The sequence below is a fragment of the Macrobrachium rosenbergii genome, chromosome 25 (assembly GCF_040412425.1).
Source record: "Macrobrachium rosenbergii isolate ZJJX-2024 chromosome 25, ASM4041242v1, whole genome shotgun sequence".
NCBI lineage: Eukaryota > Metazoa > Arthropoda > Malacostraca > Decapoda > Palaemonidae > Macrobrachium > Macrobrachium rosenbergii.
Genome location: NC_089765.1, coordinates 40654469 through 40678089, shown reverse-complemented (window position 1 = coordinate 40678089; position 23621 = coordinate 40654469). Strand labels below are relative to the sequence as shown.

General features: G+C 42.1%; 1 protein-coding gene and 2 non-coding genes across 5 annotated transcripts in view; 2 read left to right on the top strand and 1 right to left on the bottom strand.

Annotated features, from left to right (window-relative positions):
* LOC136852592 (WSCD family member AGAP003962-like) overlaps window positions 1-23621 on the bottom strand; it is an 866331-nt gene that overhangs the window by 11196 nt on the left and 831514 nt on the right. For all 3 annotated transcript variants that reach the window (XM_067127451.1, XM_067127453.1, XM_067127454.1), the window contains one exon: window positions 22938-23060. In XM_067127451.1, the coding sequence (XP_066983552.1) occupies window positions 22938-23060 (123 nt within the window). The remainder of the gene's footprint in view (window positions 1-22937; window positions 23061-23621) is intronic.
* LOC136852652 (U6 spliceosomal RNA) lies at window positions 8529-8631 on the top strand. Its single transcript, XR_010857209.1, has one exon. It is a non-coding gene; the product is annotated as a U6 spliceosomal RNA (small nuclear RNA).
* On the top strand, window positions 10117-10234 carry LOC136852657 (5S ribosomal RNA). The gene has a single exon (XR_010857214.1). It is a non-coding gene; the product is annotated as a 5S ribosomal RNA (ribosomal RNA).

Sequence of the window (23621 nt, the reverse complement as noted above, 5' to 3'; positions counted from 1 at the left end):
CCCCGTATGGTCTGTCGTCGGTATGCTGGGGGCTGCGGTATTATCCCTGATTGACAAGATGAAAAAGAAGAAGCAGGCTCACTGTCCGTCTCCATCTTCTTCCTCCACTCCCCCTCCCTCTTCTAAGTCCAACTGGGCTAGGAAGGGGAGGGCAGCTCCCCCCCCCTCTAAGAAGACTCGCTCTGCTACGGCAGCGCTCTCCCTGCCTCAGGAACGGACTGCTGGTTCTCTCGCCGAGAAGGGCACTTCGGTACCCTCCTCGGACGGTTCGGGAGCTCCATCCTCCCGGACTGGTTCCGTTTCGGCATCTACCAAGTGTGTGCCGCCGAAAGCACGATCCCCTCTGGGAGACCGTGTGGGCTCGAGCCCCGTCACAGGCTCGAGCACGGAACGGGAGAAGAGGAGAAACCCACGTGCTTCTTCCCCACCCAATCCGTCCCCCTTGTCCAAGTCAGATAGGGGTATGGCGGGGAGGGTGACCAAGGACATTCCGCCCATGGGGGCGCCAGGAATGTCAACGAATTTTCCCCCACGGCCTTCTTCGTCCGTTTCAGCACTGAAGAAAGCCGGTACATGCCCGGACGGTAGGGACAGCGACCTACATGCTGCGAGGAGGCCGTCCCCTGATTGTCATGATGGTCTCTCACCCTTACGAGCCAGTCCACCCGGGCCCTCACACAACCCCCCATTGCGGGTAGGGAACCGTGAGGGGTCCGCCGCCGCCACTGGCTATGCCAGCGGGCGCGATGGTAGTGCTCGCTCTGTCTTTCCGACCCCCTTGACTTCCTCGGGATTCTCTGGGAGGAAACAGGGGGTCGGTAGGGTTACCGAAGCTGATGCTCTAGGGCAGTCAGCTTCAGGGGCGTCCAGCCCTCCTTCGCTACACGCGAGTGGGAGGTCGTATGCTTCCGTAATGCGGGACAGAGATGAGGGATCGATCTCGGGCTCACCTGCGGGTGGGGCTTTCCCAGATGACCGCCTCTTGGAGGGCCCCCTGCTGAGAGACCTGGATACTCCGGAGATGCAGAGGGCATTTGTAGAGGTCGTTGCGCTTATCCGTCAGCACAACAGCCTGGAGGAACCTCTTCCAATCCCGTTGGAGGAACGTTCGTCTAGACTGGAGGAGTTCTACGCCGCCAGGAGGGAACCCAAGCCCTCTTTTGGCCTCCCGTGGTCTCCTCTGGTGGACAGTGTTCTCAATCAGGTGAACAACTTAGTCTCTGGGCAGTCATCATCACTTTGCTTGTCTCGAGCTACCAAGCTGTTGCCTCCCCCTCTCCCGAGACAGAAGAAATATTACGTTCCGTCTGAAGGCGGACTACAGACGAAGGTCGTGGAACCAGGGCTGACTCGCCTGGCACCCGGCGCTACGTCAGCTCAGCTGTTGGCGGCACACGTGCTTTTCTCACAAGCGACGATGAGCGCTTTGGAGGGCACAGCTCTGTCGGCCCTCCAGGCGGTGTCGGGCACGGCTCTGTCGGCCCTCCAGGCGGTGTCTTGGCTTGACAACTGGGACTTCGCTCTGTCGAGGATCGCAACCTCGTCTACTCAGGGCAAGGATCCGACCTTCAGGAGTCTTTGCCAGTTGGGGGGTAAGGCTATTTCCTTCCTCGCCCACCAGACAGCAAACCTCTGGGCCATCCTAGTACTGAAGAGAAGGGATGCAGTGCTGTCCCGGACTACCAGGTCTCTAGGTGCGGAAGCTGCAGTATCGTTGCGAAACGGTCCTATTCTGGACTCCACCTCCCTCTTCCCCACGGGGGAGGTGGATGCTGCGGTAGACAAATGGAAGACCAATGAATGCGACCTCCTTGCCCTCCAAGCAGCGACGAAAGGGGTCATGCACCCCTCTTGTCCTGCGGCCCAGTCCTCGACCCAAACTAACACCCCAGCCCTGAAGAAGTCTGGTGCTTCAACGGTCACTTGTGGCAAAGCCCAGCCCCTTCTTTGTCGCCTCCTCAGAAGGAACCACAGGGTCCCTTTCGTCAACCTGTTCCCCCCCAAAAAAGGTAAGGGCAAGAAGAAGAGGGGAGGAGCTTACTAGAACGGCGAGCCCCCTAAGACGCTGCCGTCGGTGGGGGGGTTGCCTTTCCAGCCATTGGGCGGCGTGGCAGCCGTACGGAGCAGAGACCTGGGTAGTGGATGTCCTCCGGGAGGGATATTCCCTACCTTTCGTGTCCCTGCCTCCTCTCACTGACACTCGGTTCCATTTTCCTTCCTACCTCCAAGACCCCCTGAAGAAACAAGCGCTTCTTCAGGAGGTCGGAACGATGTTGGGCAAGGGTGCCATTGAAGTCATCGAGGATCGATCCCCGGGCTTCTACAGCAGAATCTTCCTCGTGGAGAAGGCCTCTGGCGGCTGGAGACCGGTGATCGACCTCTCTCTCTTGAACCGTTTAGTTCGTCAGACTCGGTTCACAATGAAGATGGTGCGTATGGTACTGTCTGCAGTCAGGGAGAACGATTTCATGCTGACGGTCGACCTGATGGACACGTACTTCCAAGTACCGGTTTAATGACTTTATTAAGCAGAGACATGAATATTACAAGCATCAGTGCCTGGCAGCTAGCTGACTGACTGTCCTCACAAGTCGCAACCGTCCCCACGGCCTCACCCTCAACTGGAGCTGCAGTTTAAAATACTTTTTCGTCAGCCATCCATGTACCCCTGGAAACCTCCCTTGAACCCCTGCGGGTTCGCGAACCCCAGGTTGAGAACCCTTGCTCTACGTTATCTTATCTTCGTTGGCTGATTCTCTCATCCGAGAAAGGAAGAGCTCTTAGTTCTCCATCAGAGTCCCAACACAGAGAACGTTATATTAACTGCTGTCCAGAATGAAGCACTGCCATGTGGCTCTTCTCTCTGTGACGCTCAAAGTTCGAGGGAGTAGCATGCCGCATTATGCTTCTAGAAAGTGAGCAGGAGGCATTCTCCAAAAGTCGATGAGAGGAACAGCTCTTCATTGCATGTTGTTCAAGTTTCACAGCATCACTGTGCCGTGTCACGCTTCTGGAACGTGAATGGGAGGTGTGATCGGAAGGGAAGGGAGGCGGAGGAGTGACAGACAGGTGTAAGGACTGATGTCACGAGTGATGGGTCCAGTCTCCAAGTCTCTTATACTTTAAGGAGGCACCTGACCACGTTACGCTTCTAGAATGTGTGCAGGTGTCCCGGAAGGGTATGTATATTGACAATCCTTAAGTTTCTTGCTCCCTCTGAGATCCGTTTCAATAAGGGAACGGTGAGGCTTCTTCTGAAGAACCTTCTTCCCAGAGGGTAAATCTGTAAGACTGTTTCTTCTGAGTTGGGTGCACAGGAGAATCTGGATCTGCGGAGGCGGTCGTACATCTCTTCTGTTGAAGACCGCTAGGTCCTGCTTGCTCGATGTCTCCAAACGAGCTACCCAGTTGCATCTTCACCAACTTGGTACCAGTTACACTTCCACCCTGAAATTCTTTATTAAGAGTTTGCCAAAGGGATAACAAAATCCCATGGAAATTCCTTCGGAGCAGAGCAGGAAGGCTGAGAAAACAGTCCTCAAGGGAGTGATGGGAAGAGGAGAAGGGGTAAAGATGGGTAGTGTCGGAAACTGGATGTGGGTGACGATGGGGGAAGCTTCCCTCTGGACCGATGTCATCTTCTTTCTTCGCCTTTTTTCATATTTCTCCCACTGAGAAGAAGGCCACTCTTCACACTCACTACAAGTAGTTTCACAAGAGCATTTAAAACCCCTACACGATATACACACCATGTGGGGGTCTAACAACACCGAAGACATAAACTTTCCACAAGACTTGTCTTTACCCGTACAACGGCATAATTTGTTTTCCCATATCTTCCATAATGCTTAAAAAATCACAGTAGATGCACGTGACTTCAGTGTATAAGTGAATCCCACAGGAAAATGACAGGCAGAAGTTCAGTACCAAGTGCTTTCACGTTTATTATCGCATCGTCGGGGCATGAATGAGACACAGATACAAAGAAGGTTACAAAGTAAACAAAAAGAAGAATACCAGATGGTCAGTTGTCAAAGGGTAATGAACAGAAAGATAATCCAGGATAATCCAGGATTGAGCCGTCACAAACTGAACCCAAGACCAAACAACAAGAAATACTAAAGTTTAGGCTTACAAAATCCAAAAACATGTATAACCTTGGATACCAGATGATTAATTACCAGGGGGTAAAAAACAAAATGTTAATCCATGGCAAATCCGGGATCACGCGGTCACAAACTAATCCAAATATATACTTAACCATAAGGCAAATGGAATCTTACCCATTCACATTGCAGATACATGTATAAAAATGAATATTAATTTTGCATATATTTATCAACAACTTTTTTTAATTATGAAGGCATCAAGTTTAAACAAACCAAGACTTAAATTTAGAACACTTTTATTATTTGACTTAATAAAACAAGATTCGATGATATTCCTTTTAACTGAGTCATTGCACGGGACTAAAGGTCTTGCTTTAGTCCAGTTAACCCTTAACGCCGAGCCTCTATTTACAAAAGTGTCTGCCGTATGCCGACGGGGTTTGAGAGTTAGCGCCGAAGTGGAAGGAAAGTTTTTTTCAAAAAATCACAGCACGCTTAGTTTTTAAGATTAAGAGTTCATTTGTGGCTCCTTTTTTTCTCACTGCCTGAAGTTTAGTATGCAACCATCAGAAATGAAAAAAATATTATATATAAATATTGTAATATATGACAGCGCAAAAAAAAATTTCATATATAATTGTATACAAATCACGCAGTGAGCAAAACGGTTAAAGCTAACGAGTTATTTTTTTGTTTGTTGTATTGTACACTAAATTGCAGTGATTTTGGTATATAACAAATTGTAAAACGATCAAAACAACAAAGAGAAAATATTATCACAAAATGATGCATGAATTCGTAACGCACGGACGTAAAAAATTTTTTTTTTTAAATTCACCATAAATTGAAATATTGTGCTAGAGACTTCCCGTTTATTGCAAAATGAAGGTAAATGATTGAATATTACTAGAATGTAAGAGTTTTAGCTTACAATTGCATTTTTCGACCATTTTGGTAGAGTCAAAGTTTACTGGAGGTTGAAATTTCGGCACTTACTGTGATTTATATGAAAATATTTCAAAACTGATAAAAGCTACAACCATGAGTTATTTTTTGTTGTATTCTACATGAAATTGCGCATATTTTCATATATAAAACATTATGTAACGGCTAATAGAAAATGGTGCAAAAATTACGACAAAGTGACTAAAGAATTTCTGAGATTTTCAGCAGTTAGCACGCGCGGACTTAAGGAAAAAGTTTTTTTTTTAAAATTCACCATAAATTGAAATATTGTGCTAGAGACTTCTTGTTTGTTGCAAAATGAAGGTAAATGATTGATGCAAAATGAAGGTAAATGATTGAATATTACTAGAATGTAAGAGTTTTAGCTTACAATTGCATTTTTCGACCATTTCGGTCGAGTCAAAGTTGACCGAAGGTTGAAATTTTGGCACTTATCGTGATTTATATGAAAATATGTCAAAATTGATAAAAGCTACAACCATGAGTTATTTTTTGTTGTATTTTACATGAAATTGTGCACATTTTCATACATAAAACCTTATGTAACGGCTAATAGAAAACTGTGCAAAAATTATGACAAAGTGACTAAAAAATTTCTGAGATTGTAAGAGCCTGACGCCGTCTCTTCCAAACACGTGTGTTCGTCGTCCATGGGAGTGGCGAGACGTTTGGCGTCTTCACAAACAGAAACATACACTTAGTTTGATACAGAAGATTTGTTGGAACATTATGAGTACATGATTGGAATGCTTGCATGGCAATGCAAGTAGTAGTGATTGTACATACATCAAGACAACAATGGTTAGGGAGAAACAGACGGAAATATATTGTATGGTTGAAATCGCGTTCCTTTAAAGAATGAAAACGAGATGCTCTTGTTGTCTTGTCCACTCCGATGGACGATGAACACACGAACACACACGTGTTTGGAGGAGACGGCGTCAGGCTCTTACAAGATTTTCAGCAGAGTTAGTGCGGACGTAAGGAGAAAGTTTTTTCAAAAATTCACCATAAATCGAAATATTGTGCTAGAGACTTCTCGTTTGTTGCAAAATGAAGGTAAATGATTGAATATTACTAGAACGTAAGAGTTTTAGCTTACAATTGCATTTTTCGACCATTTCGGTCAAGTCAAAGTTGACCGAAAGTTGAAATTTTGGCAATTATTGTGATTCATATGAAAATGTCAAAATTGGTAAAAGCTACAACCATGAGTTATTTTTTGTTGTATTCTACATGAAATTGCGCACATTTTCATATATAAAATTTTATGTAAAGGCTAATAGAAAACAGTGCAAAAATTGCAACAAAGTGACTAAAGAATTTGAGATTTTCAGCAGTTAGCTGATGCTTTCTTTTGGCATAAGAAAGAAATTCACGCATGCGCAGCTGGGTCACGCTTGTAAACAAAACAACAGCGTGATCCGTGAACTCCCAGCATCCCTCAAGGTGCGTGATTTAAAATTTTTTGCAAACAAGGCCTATAAGTATTTTTCCGCGAATATTTAAAAAAACTTTTTGTAGTCGACATATTTTACGTCCACTTGGCACCCGACAGACAACTTTTGTTGACGTAAAATACGTCCAGTCGGCGTTAAAGGGTTAAAAAGATCTAAATCTCTCATATGTACGATTAATGCATTTGATGTTTGGCCAGTTCTCACAGAATATTGGTGTTGTCTGATTTGTTGTGAAAATGATTTTCCAGCTTGTCCATATTTTATCAAATTTGTTCATGAGACTTACCTGCCAGATATATATATAGCTGTATTCTCCGAAGGTCCGACAGAATTTCAAATTTCGCGGCACACGCAGTGGCCGGTCAGGTGGTTAGTACCCATTCCCGCCGCTGGGAGGCGGGTATCAGGAACCATTCCCATTTTCTATTCAGATTTTCTCTGTCGCCGGACTGTCAACACCTGTTGTCAGTTCCTCCGCCTTTTGGATTTCGAAATTTGTTGTCACTTAAGTATTTTGGTTGTTTTTTGGTATTCGACTGGATCTGTGACTTGGCATACGCTCTTTGTGGACCGTTTTTGATTTTGCTTTTGACTTTTCTTATAATTAAGATGTCTTACCTCTAGCTATCGAGTCTGTAGCTTGGGTGAATGTAAGGTGAGGCTATCGAAGACTTTGATAGTTCCTCACTCTTTATGTATATATGTAAGGGTGTTCAATGCTCTATGATAATCGGTAATGAATGTGTGGGATTGTCTGAGGGTGAGTGGAAGAAATATGAAGCCTATATGCTTAAATTGGAGCGTGATAGGCTGAGGAAATCTTCCTCCTAGAGTGCATCCTTAGTTGGACAGTCTGGGTTTTCTCCGACTAGTAACCCTGTAATAAATTTATTACTAACCCTGTAGTTTGTTGCTGCAGAAGGTAATTCCCTGGCTCGTGTGGAGTCAATGCGTGCTCTTGAAACTAAAGTGAATGCAATTCAAACGCATAGTGTTAGTGCTAGTGCCCCTAGTGTTGTGGAGGGGCGTCAGATCGGCCCTATAATGCCTCTAGGCCTGGACCTCTGTCGAACTCCCAGGACCAGGGAGGGGCATGTCGAAAGCCGCATGAGGGTTACGGGGCTTCCCACCGATCTGGCGTCCCTTCGGCAGGTCCTGATGACGCTACCCAGGCTGCCAGGGATCGTGCTCAGGCACGCATCCTGAAGGATTGCTTCGTCCTCCGACACGTCCTCCCCGCCTCGGGGTTGGAGCTCTCGGTTGGACTCTCGCCCTCTTAAGAGAAGCTTAGAGGAGAGGACGCTTCACGCCCTCTTCCTCTAGACGTTTGTACTCTTCCCCGAAAGTTGCGTGGATATTCCTCTGCAGAAGAGAATAAAGTGTTTTTCGAATGATCACTCTACTCGACCCCCTGTCGCGCTAAGGCAAGGGCTAGAGCTTCTTCCCTGTGGAAGGAAGTTTACGTCTCTCGCCCCCTTTCCTTCTCTCAGGTTCAGCCCTTCTCCCGAGAGAGTGGCTTCTCCAACGCGCGTAAGATTTTGTTGGGTTTGCAACAACAGCTGGATGCTCTCATGAACCTTTCAAGATTCGTATCTGCCTGTTAAGAGGTACAGACTTTCACCTTCGTCTCCCGATTCGGGAACGATACAGAGCGTCTGTCGTCTAGAGAGAGTGTTTAGTGGCTTCCTATTCGTCTTCCCGAGTTGAGGTGTTGGCCTTTTCTCTTGTCTCGCGCCAGGAGCGCGTCTTGCTCTTCGTGCGCTTCTCACGCTTCACGCGCCTCACCTTGACGCCGGGCGCGCTTAGCCATGACGCGCCGCGCCACGCTGTGACTCTCTTCTAGTACTTGCCACGGAGCCTCGCGCGTCACGCCATGACGCCCGCCGCTTCGCTTCACCGTATAGCTTCAAGTCTTGTGTTGACACCGCTCCAGTTGTTCATCATGTCGCACAACTACCCGCTTCAACATCTGATGTCCTTCTTAATTTAGCCAGTACTTGCTTCGCAGTACATATACTAATTGGAACGATACAGAGAAGATTAGCTTGGCTCTTGCGCAAGGATGACACGCTAATCGTGAAGCGTTCCACATTTTTATGTTTACTATACGCACTCTAGTTGCGACTTCTTCGTTCAGCGGTAGTTCCCGCCACGATCGCGAATCGGAACTACTTTCACCACTCACTCAAGACCCGCCAGCTGCGGAAGAACATCCTCTTCGTCACAGCCTTTGTATGAAGAGAAACTTCTTTTCGTCTTCTTCTTCCTCTGATTATCAGACTCTGGCTTTTTCTTAAGGATCTGTTTCCTGAGACTTTTCAACCGTCGGCTCCTCTCTCTCCACCTTCGCAGTTGTCTTTGTCTTAAGGGGAGCGTTTGACGAAAAAAATCGGAAATAAAATTTTCTGGGATATTTTATATATGGCATCATACATATCCTGACTATCTTCTCAGAAAGTTTTATTTAAAAGTTCGCCACAGTTAGAAGTTATAAACAAAACAGTAACCTATCATAGTCAAATTACATTTTTCATATAATGTAATGATATTGTCAGTATATCGGTGGTAATTTCCTTTTAGCTATGAAATAATATCTAATGCGATCTATGGCAACCCTGTGGACATAGTGCGCATCAGCTTAAAGACAGGAATGCCGCAGGGCAGTCAGTGGCAGTCAGTCAGTAGCAGCTCAGAGCTTGACTGAGTAAAACGTCGCTGGCCAACCTCAGCCGTGTTTTGACACTCGCTTCATTTAGCGAAGTTATATTACTTTGCAGGTCTATTTTTTGGCTTTTCATTATGTCATAAAAACATCAAACTGTGTAACGGCAAGCAAATAAATACACAGAGAAGCAAAAAATATAGTTTTTCTCAAAACTAAAGTTATCGACATTCAAACTGCATCTCCTTCATAACGCTTGCACCGATCTCAGATACAAAAAGTAAACGAAAGCTAAATGTTTGCATAACAAAGGGGCTTCCATGGGAAGCAACACGAGACCCGCACCACGCAGAGAGAGAGTTTTTTTTTTCCCGAAGGAATGTCACTTCCAAGAGAGGTAGCAAGTGACTCCTTCATCTCCAGACTCCTTTGCAACCAGGCTTCATTTTGCACAAGCCTGGAAAGAGTGAGGGGCAGACGTTTGGTCCCTCATACTGTTAGAGAGAGGTTACTTGATTCCCTTCCTGTCTCCTCCTTTTGTTTTTGTTTCCCAACTGCCTTCCTGTCAAACAGAAAATTGTTTGACCTGCTCGAACAGATGTTCGAGCGGAGAGCAGTGGAACAGATCTTGACTCGGTGTTCCCGGGATTTTACTACAGATTGTTTCTAGTCCCGAAACTTTCAGTAGGCTGGAGACCCGTCTTGGACGTCAACAGGTCGAACAACTTGGTCCGGAAGGAAAAGTTCAAGATGGAGACCTCGCAGCCAATACTAGGAGCCCTTCATCCCGGGATTGATGGTATCTTTGGATCTCCAAGATACTTATCTTCACGCCCCAATTCATCCACGTTCGGTGAAGTATCTCAGGTTGTCTTGGGGACTAGACGTACCAGTTCAGGGCTCTCTGCTTTGGACTCTGCACAACGGCCATACCACGTTGAAAACACCGCTTCTCGTCCGATCAGCGAAGTTAAGCAACGTTGGGTCTGGTCAGTACTTGATGGTTGACCGCCTGGGAACACCAGATGCTGTTGGCGTCACATTTTGCTCGAGGGTGTTTACACGTCTCATGAAAAACGTTGCGATGCAGTTGCATCTGTCGCACGTCAGGATCTCACTCTACTTGGACGACTGGTTGATTCGAAGCCGTCGTTCGAAGCGAAGGTATCTGGAGGACCTTCAGTTGACTCTGCAACTCGTGAAGTCCCTGGGACTTCTGGTCTGTGGAGAAGTCGCAGCTGATCCCCTCACTGTCCATTGTGTCTGGGAATTCAGATCTATTCAGCGGCTTTTATAGCGTCTCCGTCGCAAGAACGGCAACTTCTATGTACGAAAAAAGTTTCGGCCTTCTTGGAAAAGGAAACATGCTAGGTGAAGGAAGGAATGAGTCTGCTGGGGACCATTTCCTCGCTGGAGAAGTTTGTTTTCTGGGAGTCTGCATCTCAGGCTTCTTCAGTTCTTTTGTTGGAGAACTGACAAAGCAAGGAAGACTTGAAAGAGGAATTGAGAATTCTTCCTTATATAAAGAGGATCTGTGGTGGTGGCTCGATCCAACGGAATTGCAGAAAGGGATCTCCCTCAAGCTTCTGAACCCCAACCTAGTGTTGTTTTTCCGACGGGTCGTCAACAGGTTGGGGGCAACACTAGAGGGAGAGGAAGTGTTAGGAACCTGGAGAGAGGAACAGGTGTCCTGGCACATCGACTTCAAAGATTTGGCGGCTATCTTTTAGCTCGCCAATTCTTCGAGGTCCAAGTTTGCAATCGTGTAGTTCTAGCAAACTCGGACAATACTACTTGTTCCCTGTTCAGCCTTGCAAGAGAGATTATTCTTTGAGCCTATGCTCGCAACATTTCGATTCTCACAAGTTTTGTTGCAGGGGTCGAAAATGTTCGAGCAGACCTGCTCTGTTGGCGCCATCAACTCCTGCCGAAGGAATGGACCCTTCATCAGGAGGTTTGCCAAGATTTTTGGAAATTTTGGGGTCGCCATCTTGTGGATATTTTCACGACCTCAAGAACAGCGAGGCTCCTCTATAAAGCTCATCTGTACTCGACCCTGGGGCAGTTGCGATAGTTGCTCTTCCCTGGGATTGGACGGGAATAGATGTTTACGCCTTTTTCCCCATTCTAAATTCTGGGAGAAGTCATACGCAAGTTCAAGGGCCTCACAAGGGACGAGGATGACTCTCATCCCCACGTTTTGGCCTTCAACCACTGGTTCTCGGAGTTTCTCTTCTGGTTGGTAGGCGTTCCGAGGACCCTTCCTATGAGAGCAGACCTGCTCATACAAACCCACTTCACGAGATATCTTTGAATCTCCCGCTCTGAACCTGACTGCTTTCAGACTATCGAAACTTGGTCAGAGCGAAGGGGTTTTTTCTGGCCAGGTGGCACGGGCCATCGCTAGAGCCAGAAGTTCTTCATCTAAAGGATATATCTAGCGAAGTGAGCAACCTTCAAAGGTTGGTGTAGAAAGAAGGGCTTTTCCTCTTCCTCTATCACTGTGAGCCAGGTTATGGATTTTCTCCTTTACTTAAGAGAAAAACTCGATATAGCAGTTCCGACTATCAAGTGTTATCGGAGCATGCTTTCGATTGTATTCAGACACAGAGGATTAGCTTTGTCTGACAATAAGGACCTCCACGATCTTACGAGCTCTTTCAAGACGTCCAAGGTTCCTCAGCTGATTTCCCCTGCTTGGAACTTGACGTAATGCTCAAGTTTTTGATGTTTAGTCCTTTTGAGCCTCTCCACTCTGCATCTCTTAAGGATGTTACTCGAAAACGGCATTCCTCTTTGGCGAAGAGAGTGAGAGAAGTTCGAGGCCGTCATGTGGGCTTCAAGGAACACAATGCTGTCTATTCTTTAAGCCCTAAGTACTTGGCTAAGAATGATAGGTCTTCTAACCCTTGGCCTAGACACTTTGAAATTAAAGGTTTAGCAGACCTTATTGGACAGGAACCTGAGGGAGTTCTATGTCCAGTTAGAGCTCTCAAGTACTACCTTAAAAGAACACAGGACACTCGTGGTCCATTGGATGTTTTATGGTGTTCTGTGAGGCAACCAGTTAAACCTATTATGTCGAAGAATGCACTGGCATTCTTCATTAGGGACGTCATTAAGGACGCACACTCTAGTTGTGACGACTCCAACTTCAAGTTGTTGAGAGTTAACGCTCACGAGGTGAGGGCAGTTGCTACCTCCATGGCGTTCAAGAAAAATATGGTACTCAGTGACATTTTTAGTGCCACATTTTGGCGAAGTCAATTCGGTGTTTGCCTCACACTCTTGGCAAGATGTTTAGGTAGCATACGAAATTGCTTTTCGCTGGGACCATACATTGCTGCTTCAGCAACCTTGGGGACAGGGGTAACTCTGATCCTATCCCCTTTTTAATTGTGTTTTTGTGGTTGTTGGGTCGACTACTGGAGGCAGTCTTCCCAATCCTTTGCAAACTAACGCTTTAGGTGTTGGTTAGGTGGTTAGTAATGCTCTTTGTCCTCTTTGTATGGGCTATGATCTAGTCACATTGTGGTCACGCCCCGTTGACAGATCATCTAGAAGTCGCCAGCTATATAGGTCACTACCTCGCTGGGGTCTCTAGTAAAGCAGAAGCAGACTAGAGTGACAGTAACCACCCAGTCAGCTACGCTATCAGATAAGGAACCAAAATAATTTTACCAATAATTGGTTTTTTCCTAATTCTTGGCTGTCTCTACCCCCTCCAAAGGTGGTATTCAGCTATATATATATCTGGCAGGTAAGTCTCATGAACAAAATGATATTTTAATGATAAAATAAAGTTTGTTCATACTTACCTGGCAGATATATATATTTATATTGCCCTCCCTCCTCCCCTCAGGAGACAGTGGCGTTAGAAAATCTGAATAGAAAATGGGAATGGTTCTGATACCCGCCTCCCAGCGGCGGGAATGGGTACTAACCACCTGACCGGCCACTGCGTGCCGCGAAATTTGAAATTCTGTCGGACCTTCGGAGAATACAGCTATATATATATCTGCCAGGTAAGTATGAACAAACTTTATTTTATCATTAAAATATCATTTTTTTACAAGGAATTTCATAGATGCAGCCAGAAACATCTTTAGGAGAATTTTTTATCACTAATCTCAACATTAAAATTGCTGAAAACAACATTTATGTTGAAAAGCTTTAAAATTCTAGCTGAAGAACCTTATTGCTGGAACCGACTGGACTAAACATGCCAATGTGAACTTTATGGTTTCTTTGTCAGACAAACTGGTGGATAGAGCTACGACAGTGGCTTTCAGATATGGATTAAGTTTTGATGTTTCTGACGGTAACCTGGACTATGTCAACATTTCAAAATCATTTTGTTATTTGGAAAAATTTAGTCATACTTTATGTCCTGATGACATCATTATTTGTAAAGGTATTGTGTACGGTGCTATGGCCAAGCCTTCTTCCCCAGATGTTCCCGTATGATTTTTCCAGGCATACAAAAACCTTAAAAAAGATGAAGCATTGCAAGTAACAAAGGCAGATAAGTCTAATGCAGTGGTAATAATGAATAAAAGTGGCTACGGAAATAAAATAATGGCATTATTGAATGATAGTGAAACTTATACGAAACTGAGGTCAGATCCCACACAGAAAGTTAACACTCATTTTAGCAAACAAATTAAATCCATTTTTAAGGGCTCTGACCATTTGATTAAACAGTTTACCACTCAGTGCTCCTCCCTACCATATCTCTATGGTTTAGTCAAGAGACAAAATCAATAACCCTATTAGACCAACCATTAGTTCAGCAGGCTCGGTTTCGTATAACTTATCTAAATGGCTTGTAAAAAAATTCTTACACCATTGGTAGGAAACATTTCTAATACGAATATAAAAAATAATGTCGACTTTATAGACAAATTGAATAGTGTGAATTTGAAATTTGATTTTACTATGGTTAGTTTTGATGTCTCCTTATTTACAAAAGTGCCTGTAGATGATTTACTGGAATTTTTAGAGGAAGAATTAGAAACTTATGACATTCCCTTAACTGTAGCAAACCTCACAAATCTTATAAGGTTATGTATCAAAGACAGTAAATTTTGTTTCAATGGGGAATTTTTTGTACAAAAGTTTGGTATGGCTATGGGTAATCCCTTATCCTCTGTCCTTAGCAATATTTACATGGAATTTTTAGAGACAAAATTCTTACCAAGAATTTTGCCTCGAAAAGTTATATGGTTTAGGTATGTAGATGACATTTTTTGTATCTGGCCAGTTCACGAAAATCTCCACGAGTTTCTCGTTAAGCTAAATAATTTAGTCCCTTCTATAAAATTTACCGTAGAGGAAGAAAGAAATTGTAATTTGAATTTTCTTGATGTAACTGTCCATAGACATGATAGAAATTTCACCTTTTCCATCTTTTGAAAATCAACTAACATTGCCTCTTTTGTTCATTATTATTCCAATCACCATCAAAATGTTAAAGTATATCTTTTCTGGAATGTTCTTAAGGGCTTTACGTGTTTGTAGCCCGCAGTTCATTGATGCTGAGATCAAAACTACTTATGATATTGCTTTGAAACTTAAATACCCAAGGACCTTTGTAGATGTAGCATGGAAAAGAGCCAGGAAAAATTTTATTTAACTAATAACAAACTTGAATTCAGCAAGCAAATATTCCCAAATTACCGTATGATGAAAGGTTTTTACAAATTCCTAGAATTTTAAAGCTTTTCAACATAAATGTTGTTTTCAGTAATTTTAATGTTATAAATGTTTTCAGTAATTTTAATGTTCAGAGTTTAGTGATAAAAAATTCTCCTAAAGATGTTTCTGGTTGCATCTATGAAATTCCTTGTAAAAAATATGATAAAATATATTATGGACAAACTGTAAAATCACTTTCACAACGAATCAAACAACACCAATATTCTGTGAGAACTGGCCAAATATCGAATGCGTTATTCGTACATATTAAGAGATTTAGATTATCCTATTAACTGGAGTACAGCAAGACCTTTAGTACCGTGCAATGACACAGTTAAAAGGAATATCATCGAATCTTGTTTTATACAGTCAAATAATAAAAGTGTTCTAAATTTAAGTCTTGGTTTGTTTAAACTTGATGCCTTCATAATTAAAAAAGTTGTTGATAAATATATGCAAAATTAATATTAATTTTTATACATGTTTCTGCAATGTGAATGGGTAAGATTCCATTTGCCTTATGGTTAAGTGTATATTTGGATTAGTTTGTGACCGCGTGATCCTGGATTTGCCGTGGATTAACCTTTTGTTTTTTACCCCCTGGCAATTAACCATCTGGTATTCAAGGTTATACATGTTTTTGGGTTTAGTATGCCTAAACTCTAGTATTTCTTGTTGTTTGGTCTTGGGTTCAGTTTGTGACAGCTCGATCCCAGATTATCCTATATTATCTTTCTATTTATTACCCTTTGACAACTGACCATCTGGTATTCTTGTTCTTTTTGTTTACTTTGTAACCTCCTTTATATCTGTGTCTCATTCATGCCCTGAAGATGCGTTAATAAACGTGAAAGCGCTTGGTACTGAACTTCTGCCTGTCATTTTCCTGTGGGATTCGCTTATCTTCCATAATGATTCACTGTAAGATCTGAAATAACAAATAATAATAATAATAATAACTTATATTACACAAAGTTCCACCGAAAGCACACAAACAAAAACGTTCATTGATCGATGCAAGACTGAACAGGCACTCCCATTCTAACTCTAGATCACGAGATCAAGTCAGAGTGGGTGTGGCTCAAAATCTGAATCTGGAAGCTAGAAAAAACACTAAGTTTTGTCAATACAGACAACAAAAGTTCAGTAAATAGTAATGGGTAACGAATAAACCTAAAATCGCACAAAGTTAATCACAAGAATATGAACTGCGGAGAGAGACAAAGTACATCTGATTATGACGGCAGCTGGGAAACAACTGAGGAGATAGGGTAGGTTCAGACTAGACTGGTCTGGGCACAGGAAACGTGGTTTTCAGTAAAACGAGTCTACAGTCAGCCGATCACATACAGCGTACTGGGAGTATCTCCAATGTATGAAGGTGTAGGGAGTACAGTAAACCCCCCGTATTCGCGGGGGATGCATACCACATGCCCCACGATTAGCTAAAACCAGCGAATACTTAGAACCCTTCTAAAAACACTTAGAACTGCCTATTTTGATAGTTCAAACAGACACAAAACAAACTGAAAATGCTTATACAGGTATTATCCTACTTACAATGGGGTTAGGTTCCAAAAAAAAACATCATTTGTTGGAAAAAACATAAGAAATACCAAACTGTATCTCGAACATAGCCTAGCCTACACTACGGTATTCGGTACCCTGTATACATATATGGTAGCCTAGCCTACACTATAAAGTATACTCTATACATACATGGTATAGTAATTATTATCAGCTAATTCTGGAGGTTCATGCAAAGTGACTTATTATAATTCAGTGCAAAGAGAAACTGAATAACAAGAATTAGCTTAGCCTACACTATGGTACATTCTATACATACATGGTAGCGTAGCCTACATTATACTGTAATCTATATTCACAAATCATATTATACAAACATCAACGTAACGAATGTGCATCTTTTGAAATATGCTTTAATTCACTGTATCCAATAATATTGTATATATTCTTATATTTCTTTTGTATTATAAATTGTGGTCATAGTGATCAATGTTTTGGTCTGGAAATCGTTTATGCGGTGTTTATTTCGTCGTATTTAATTAAGTTCAGAGCACTTTTCTTGCTTCTAGTTAGCGTAATTAAATCTCTAGATACTTTATTTATAAGGGGGCGAGGTTATTTTTCGTTATACGAAGTGTTTTTAATTCGAAACATAACTAAAATATGTCTCGTTGTGAAATTAATTTATCTGTTTTTTCGTTAATAGATGACGATGGCCATTTGGGGACGTTTGTGTGTGAAAAAATTCCTGATTCTGTTCACTATTTTCACTTGATTTCATCATAATACGAGTTTTACGTATTTATTATTTATCAGCGTAAAAATAACAGTAATGTGTTCTTTCAAGCCCAGTAGTTTTGATTAAAATACTTTCTCTCCAATTTTAATTACAATCAAGTTTCATCCATGTTGCCGATGCACGATAATTTACAGTATAGTCATTAGCAGCTTGAACATTGTTTTCTCAGCTTCAGCTACAACTTGCAGCTTAAATTTAGCAGTATATTTCCTTGACAATCTTTTATCCATACCGAATAAGGGTGTAATGTAAAAATATATCAGTCCTATTCTACTTATCATTTGTGTCATAACCTACAGTAGTTGTATATTACTATACGATGGTTGAAATACCAGGTAAACGGCTGTTGTTATCCGATTCGGTTATAAGCAAAACAACAGTTTCTTGGTCGGTGTTTATGGCTGTACGCAATTGCACAAGAGTATGAGTATAACATTACTAACAATACTTTTATCATTCTCTTTTACTTTTTTAACTACAAGATGGGATAGAGAGATGGAGGAAAAGTTGTCTATTGTAATTTGGTCTTTCTCACTGCCTGATTATGCTGCTGCCTGCGCCCGTGTGAAATTTTAAAATATTTTATAAATAATATTGTCTATCGGTATTAATTGCTTAGCCCCATTGCAAAATCGAATTACTGTAAGGTGAATTATGGTAGCTCGAGCATTACCTGAGTATTTTAATAGTTTTATCACAAAAAGTGCATTTAGTCATGAAAATGAGATGAAAATGCAGTAATTAGCGAATATTTCTCAGAAAAAAAAAAACTGCGAATGGGCGAATTTTCCGCAAATAATGGGTAGATACGTTCCACAGAGAAATCCGTGAATACGTGAGTCCGCGAATATGGGGAGTTTACTGTACTTGTATTAATAAACTAGATTTCATTATCATAATCTGTCTCCTCAGTATACTGGTGACCATTGTGCGTGTGACATGCATCACGACAAGGGTACTAAACCCTGTTGTTCTGGCTCCTCTGTCTCTGCACACTTACATAATGTTATGCTCATGACTGCTCACCTTGACCTTCCTGTGGGGAAAGTCTAGGTTTGTGGATAATCGTTCAGAGTGTTTGTGATCAATTCCATCTTCTCCAGCCTGTGGTTCAATGCTGGAATCAGTTGCTTCCAAGTGCTCTGTTCACCAAGACAGCTTGGTGTGTCTGTTACTTCTCCCTTGGGAGATTATCCTTGGTCTACAGGGGATCCCTCTTTCTCTCTCTCTCCACTTTGGATGCATCCCACCACAGCTGACTATCAACTAGGTCAACAGACACACTAGATTTTTAGGGAACATGCCCATCTGTCCCTCCTCTTTCCATCTAAGAGTCGAACACTGGTCATCCAGTCAGGAGTTGGACGTACTACCTTCCAAGCTAGAGGCCAGAGAGAGAGGATAGATAGATACATTTAGTTACTCTTTCTCAGAAGACTCTCCTCAACAGACAAGTCAGTCTTTCTTTGATAATTCTCCATATTATAATTGCCTATTTTACCATGAGGGTTGAGGTGTGGTTACAGCTGAGAAACTGTGCTAATACATCTTCAAGTTTGTTGTAGGCTTAGTTTTAAATAAGCAACATATATAATGCATAACTGACAACAATAAGCATTGTAAACTGGGTATAATAATCACAAATTGGTTACTAAAAATAATTTTATTCAATCTAGTCATAAAATGGCATCCTTTCTCTCATTGCATTTTCATTTAATAATAATTTTGACACTGATCCAGCTTCAACAATCTAGTCAGAGCATACTGTAGTTACATTCTGAGTTAATGTTGTTAATGGTTACCCAGGAAACTGAAGTATTGTACAATAAACAATTGTACAGCTGAGATAAATCTCCCCAAGTTTTATACCAGGTAATGAAAACATAAAATAAAATCCACTTATTTCCCACTATTACTTTTCACCACATACAGTATGAAATGATCACACATCTTTCCAAGTGCAGCAGTGTAGTAAAATATTCTTTTGGATACATTACATGGTCATAGGAAATATCATACCTATCCACTTTTCTGAACAAACTAGTCATCCTAGAAAAAACCCCCGAAAAAATCCAGGTCTGGCTCAGATCTACAGATGAATAGGTCTTGCTAAATGCATTCATACACTTTTGAAAGAAGAGTAAACAATAGGCTGATGTGGCTATTAGAAATAAAAAAATTACTTTCCAACAATTGATTTTAATTTCAGAAAAAGAAATGCACTTTGGATCCTTTACTGATGCTATCAAGGTTGATCCACATGCCTTTGTAGGTCAGAATCAAAGGACTAGCATTTTCTTTGACTCAAATAAAACATATGATACCATTAACATATTTTTAAAGTACTGTAATCTGTATTTTTCCCAGGTATACAAACCAGAGCCTTTTCCTCTAGCCACAAGGACAAAGCAGGGCAGTTGAGGTGGGTGTAATTTTAAAACTAGTCTGTATGCCTGAGAAAAATACAAATTAAAAAAATTTGTTCCTGCTGAAATACAAACCATCAATTTTTATATAGCTGACTTACTCCTTTGGTAGGTTGCATCTCTGGAACTGACAGGAGTTGAATCCAATTTGAAATGCTAAACTCATGGTTTTGTATTCAAGCATGGTATGTCATGACTTCTATAACTTCCTATCAGGTCTAGTAAATGGGTTACCAGAGCTGTAAGGCCCTAGGCTAGAGTAACCACTACCAATGGGACAGCACAGTACTGAAGTGAGGACAAACCATGACGTCCCCCTTCAAAGATCTCAGCAAATTGTAAGTATTACCAAGCAATGGGTCCAGAATAAACTCTACCATTAGCATGGGTAATGCCACCAAAATGGGGAGCTCCAGCTCCTTCAGCCTGAGAGGAGCTTGTCTCAGCAAAGGTAAAAGAGTAAGTCTGAGACTTGCTAAACAGATTCTCCAACCAAAGAGATACCTCTTGTATGACAGCCATGAAGGACTGATGGAGGTACCCAGACTCTCTCACAGCCCTCTGAGAAAAGTCTCTCTCTCAGAGGATACACTGGATAACCTCCACACCTGAAGGTGCAGTGAGTGCACTGCCTGCTGTTACCTGTAAATGTGCAGCCGGCACAGGAGGGTGGACCATGGGGAAATCTTTCTCTGTGCCTTGGCCAGAATGGTCAGCAGGTTGGTGTACCATTTGGCTTGCCACCAATGAGGCACCTCTAGGGTTAAGCTAACATCCAGGAGATAAGACCTGGGGAGATCACCCTGTGGAGAACGATGAGGCTAAAAGGAGGAAGATTGCCTTCCCTGATGGATTCCAGCACTAAACCTGCTGTTTCCATCTTGAAAAACATTTGCAACACTCGTTCAACAGGGATAGATCGATCACCAGTCTCCAACTACCATTCACTTTCTCAACAAGAAAAAGGCTACTGTAGAAACCTGAAGACTGACATTCCATGACCTCTATGGCACCTTTCTGCAAAAACAAGGATAAAAATGAGGACGAAGACAAGAGGGAAGAGGCTGACAAGGAAAAAAAAGATGATGATTTATGCTTGCACTTTTTTTTACCCTAATCCTTTGACCAGTCTTGCTCTCTTCTATAGGTAGTGACTTAGTGATGAGAAAGAAAACCAATTTGGAAATTTTGGCTGCAGGAAGGTCAATAAGGGTGACATCCTTATCAGAAGCAACAGGACAGCAGTGGACCCCTTAGCCAGGGCTAAGCAAAAAAAAAAAAAGTGAAGGAGGCCACATCTGCAGGTACTGAAAAGATTCCATAACATGCCTGGAGTAGCTACCACGGCAGGATCAAATGACGACCACAAGCATCCACAGAGGGTTCTAGTTTTACTGTGGGAGAACTCTGTGCGTGTACCAATGCTGTTTCTGTCAGAGAGTGCATGTTTGGAAACTGTCTCCATGTGTGTAACCTTCCAGACTGAACCAGACAAGAATGAGTAAGAGGGGCATGGGAGAACACAGGATGGTTCAATAGGAAGGAAACAGATTTGGCAGTGTTTTCTCCCCCCACATGGACACTGATAAACAACTAATAGCTTTCTTACATTTCTTTCCAAGTCTTTTCCATTATGAGGGAGGCTAGCCAGCCAATTCCTTGCAGGCAAATCAGGGCTGTAAATCCTATCCCTGCAGAAAGAACAAAAGTGATGAAGATCTACAGGTCTGGGTAGTCAAACTGGCCACACACAAGCTTGCATCCTGCCCACCACTGCTTTACCACAAAATTGTATTTACTAGCAAAAGCCATTCACAGTAATTGAAGTATAAGCCACAATCATCAACAAGCAGCAATTTCTGAAGAAAAAGTACCATGTTATGATAGGTGAGTTGGCAATTTCCCCTCACAGCAATTAACCACCTTATTACCAATTTATTCCTATTAAAACACAAAATCTTTATTTTCTTTCTAGATTGAGAATCACTCCTTAGGTGGGAGGTATTGTCTTACAATCATGACTGGTAATATTCTTCCTACCTGGATATCCCAGCTTCCTGCTGACATAAGAAGGCAGGGGAATATGACACGTGCAGCCTACTATACAGTCTGAGACATGTGATGCTTACTTGTCCACTGGAGTTTACACTGCTAAAAATGGACTGAAAAGCCAACACAATTCCTAGGCAAGAGGTATCCAATGACTTGTGGCCAAAGTCTGAGGTAAAACGAGGTAAAGGTGGTCTGGTGATACCATATGCTACTGAGTAGTTCCTCTTGACAGCCCATGACTCTGTGTGCCCTTGACAATAGTAGAAAACCTTCTAGCTCAACAACTTGTATGCTTGCTTGATGACCTGAAACCAATGTGAAACATTTCCTGTTTTGACTGCCAGCACCAAAGAAATCTTTAACACTTGGGCCTAAGATGTCTTGCCTTGTTCAGGTAGTACTATGTAAGTCTCACAAGGAATGAAAAACTCTTGAATCTCTCATCATGGACTGAAAGGTTCTGAGTTTTCACCACAAGCTCAGGATTGACTAAGAATGTGACAGATTTCCAACCTCCCATATGCCAGACTATGTACAAGAAGCTGTACAGATTGTCTACTTGTTTCACTGATGCTAAGGCTAGCAGAAAGACAGCCTTGGGCATGGCACTCCTACTCAAACAAAAATCTCAAAGAGTGTGCATGTGTATGTTTAAGTGAGGCAATTGCCACACCCAACCCCAGCTCCAAATAAAAAGTCAAATAAGTTCAAGTATTTGTTTGTAATCCACTCAAAGAGCCATAATCTATTCCTGTGAAAACAAGATAAGTTTTTCTTTGAAGGAACTGCATCCTTCAAACAAGCTGAGCCAAAATTTAAGGACATGTTCTAAATTTCTTACCTGGAAATCAGTAACATATGACAGAATCTTATGAGTGAAAGCCTGAATTAAGAAACAAATGGTAATAAATATGGAATACAATACAATATTTAATTCCATGTTGTTGACTTTTGAAAAGAAACAACTTATATCCACCTATCTACGTTAGCTGCCAGCACCTACCTATATAGTTGACAGGTCATTTCCAACTGTGGGAAATGTAAAAATGAGACTTCTAGCTACATTGTGTGAAACTGTATCCCTGGATTTTTTTTGATGATCACACACAAAGACAAAATTACTCACAAAGGAAATATGATCTTACATATGGGGTAATCAATAGGTTTGCCCTCTAACTGAAGTGGCTACAATTACTTTTACAATGTAACATAAACTACCCATCAATATCAATCACTTACCTCAGGACCCCATTCATGAGTCTTTACAACCACAACTGATCCATTGGATACGGATTCTGCTGGAAAACCATTCTTCATGAGAGCATAGTCTTTGTACACACTACCTGAATAGTAACCAGTGGCCTGCAAAAGTAACAAAATTGGCTAGTCATTTAAAACCCAGTACAATGTAATCAATTTGCTGTTAAATATTTTATAAATTATAATTTACCTAGTTCATGTAATTGCATGAGCTAGGCAAGAAGTATTATGGCACCTAAAGAAAAGCTCAATTTTCCAATGGTGACTATCTTGAATCATACAGGGTAACAAATACTAGTGAAAAATTTTGCTGTCATGAAGGTAATACCAACACCTGAATGTTTGTTATAAATGTGTGGGCAAGGGTGGCTTATATAAAATATCTGCCATAGAACAGAAGCTTAAGGTACAGCAAGGAAGGTCCAGGTAACTGCAACTTAGGAAAGGCTAGGGCAGGTTAGACAGGATGTATCTTTTTTATGTGACAGCTAATTCATTTTAATTTTTGGAATGTCAAAGGTTTCCATATCAAAACCTCCAAAATGAGACACATTACACTTGATGTTAGGGCACTGCTTCCTAAATAATTATCTGCCAAGGGTACAGTGCCTTATTCCATTGAGAACCTCAGTACAGTATAGGTCTTCACACACTTTGATCACA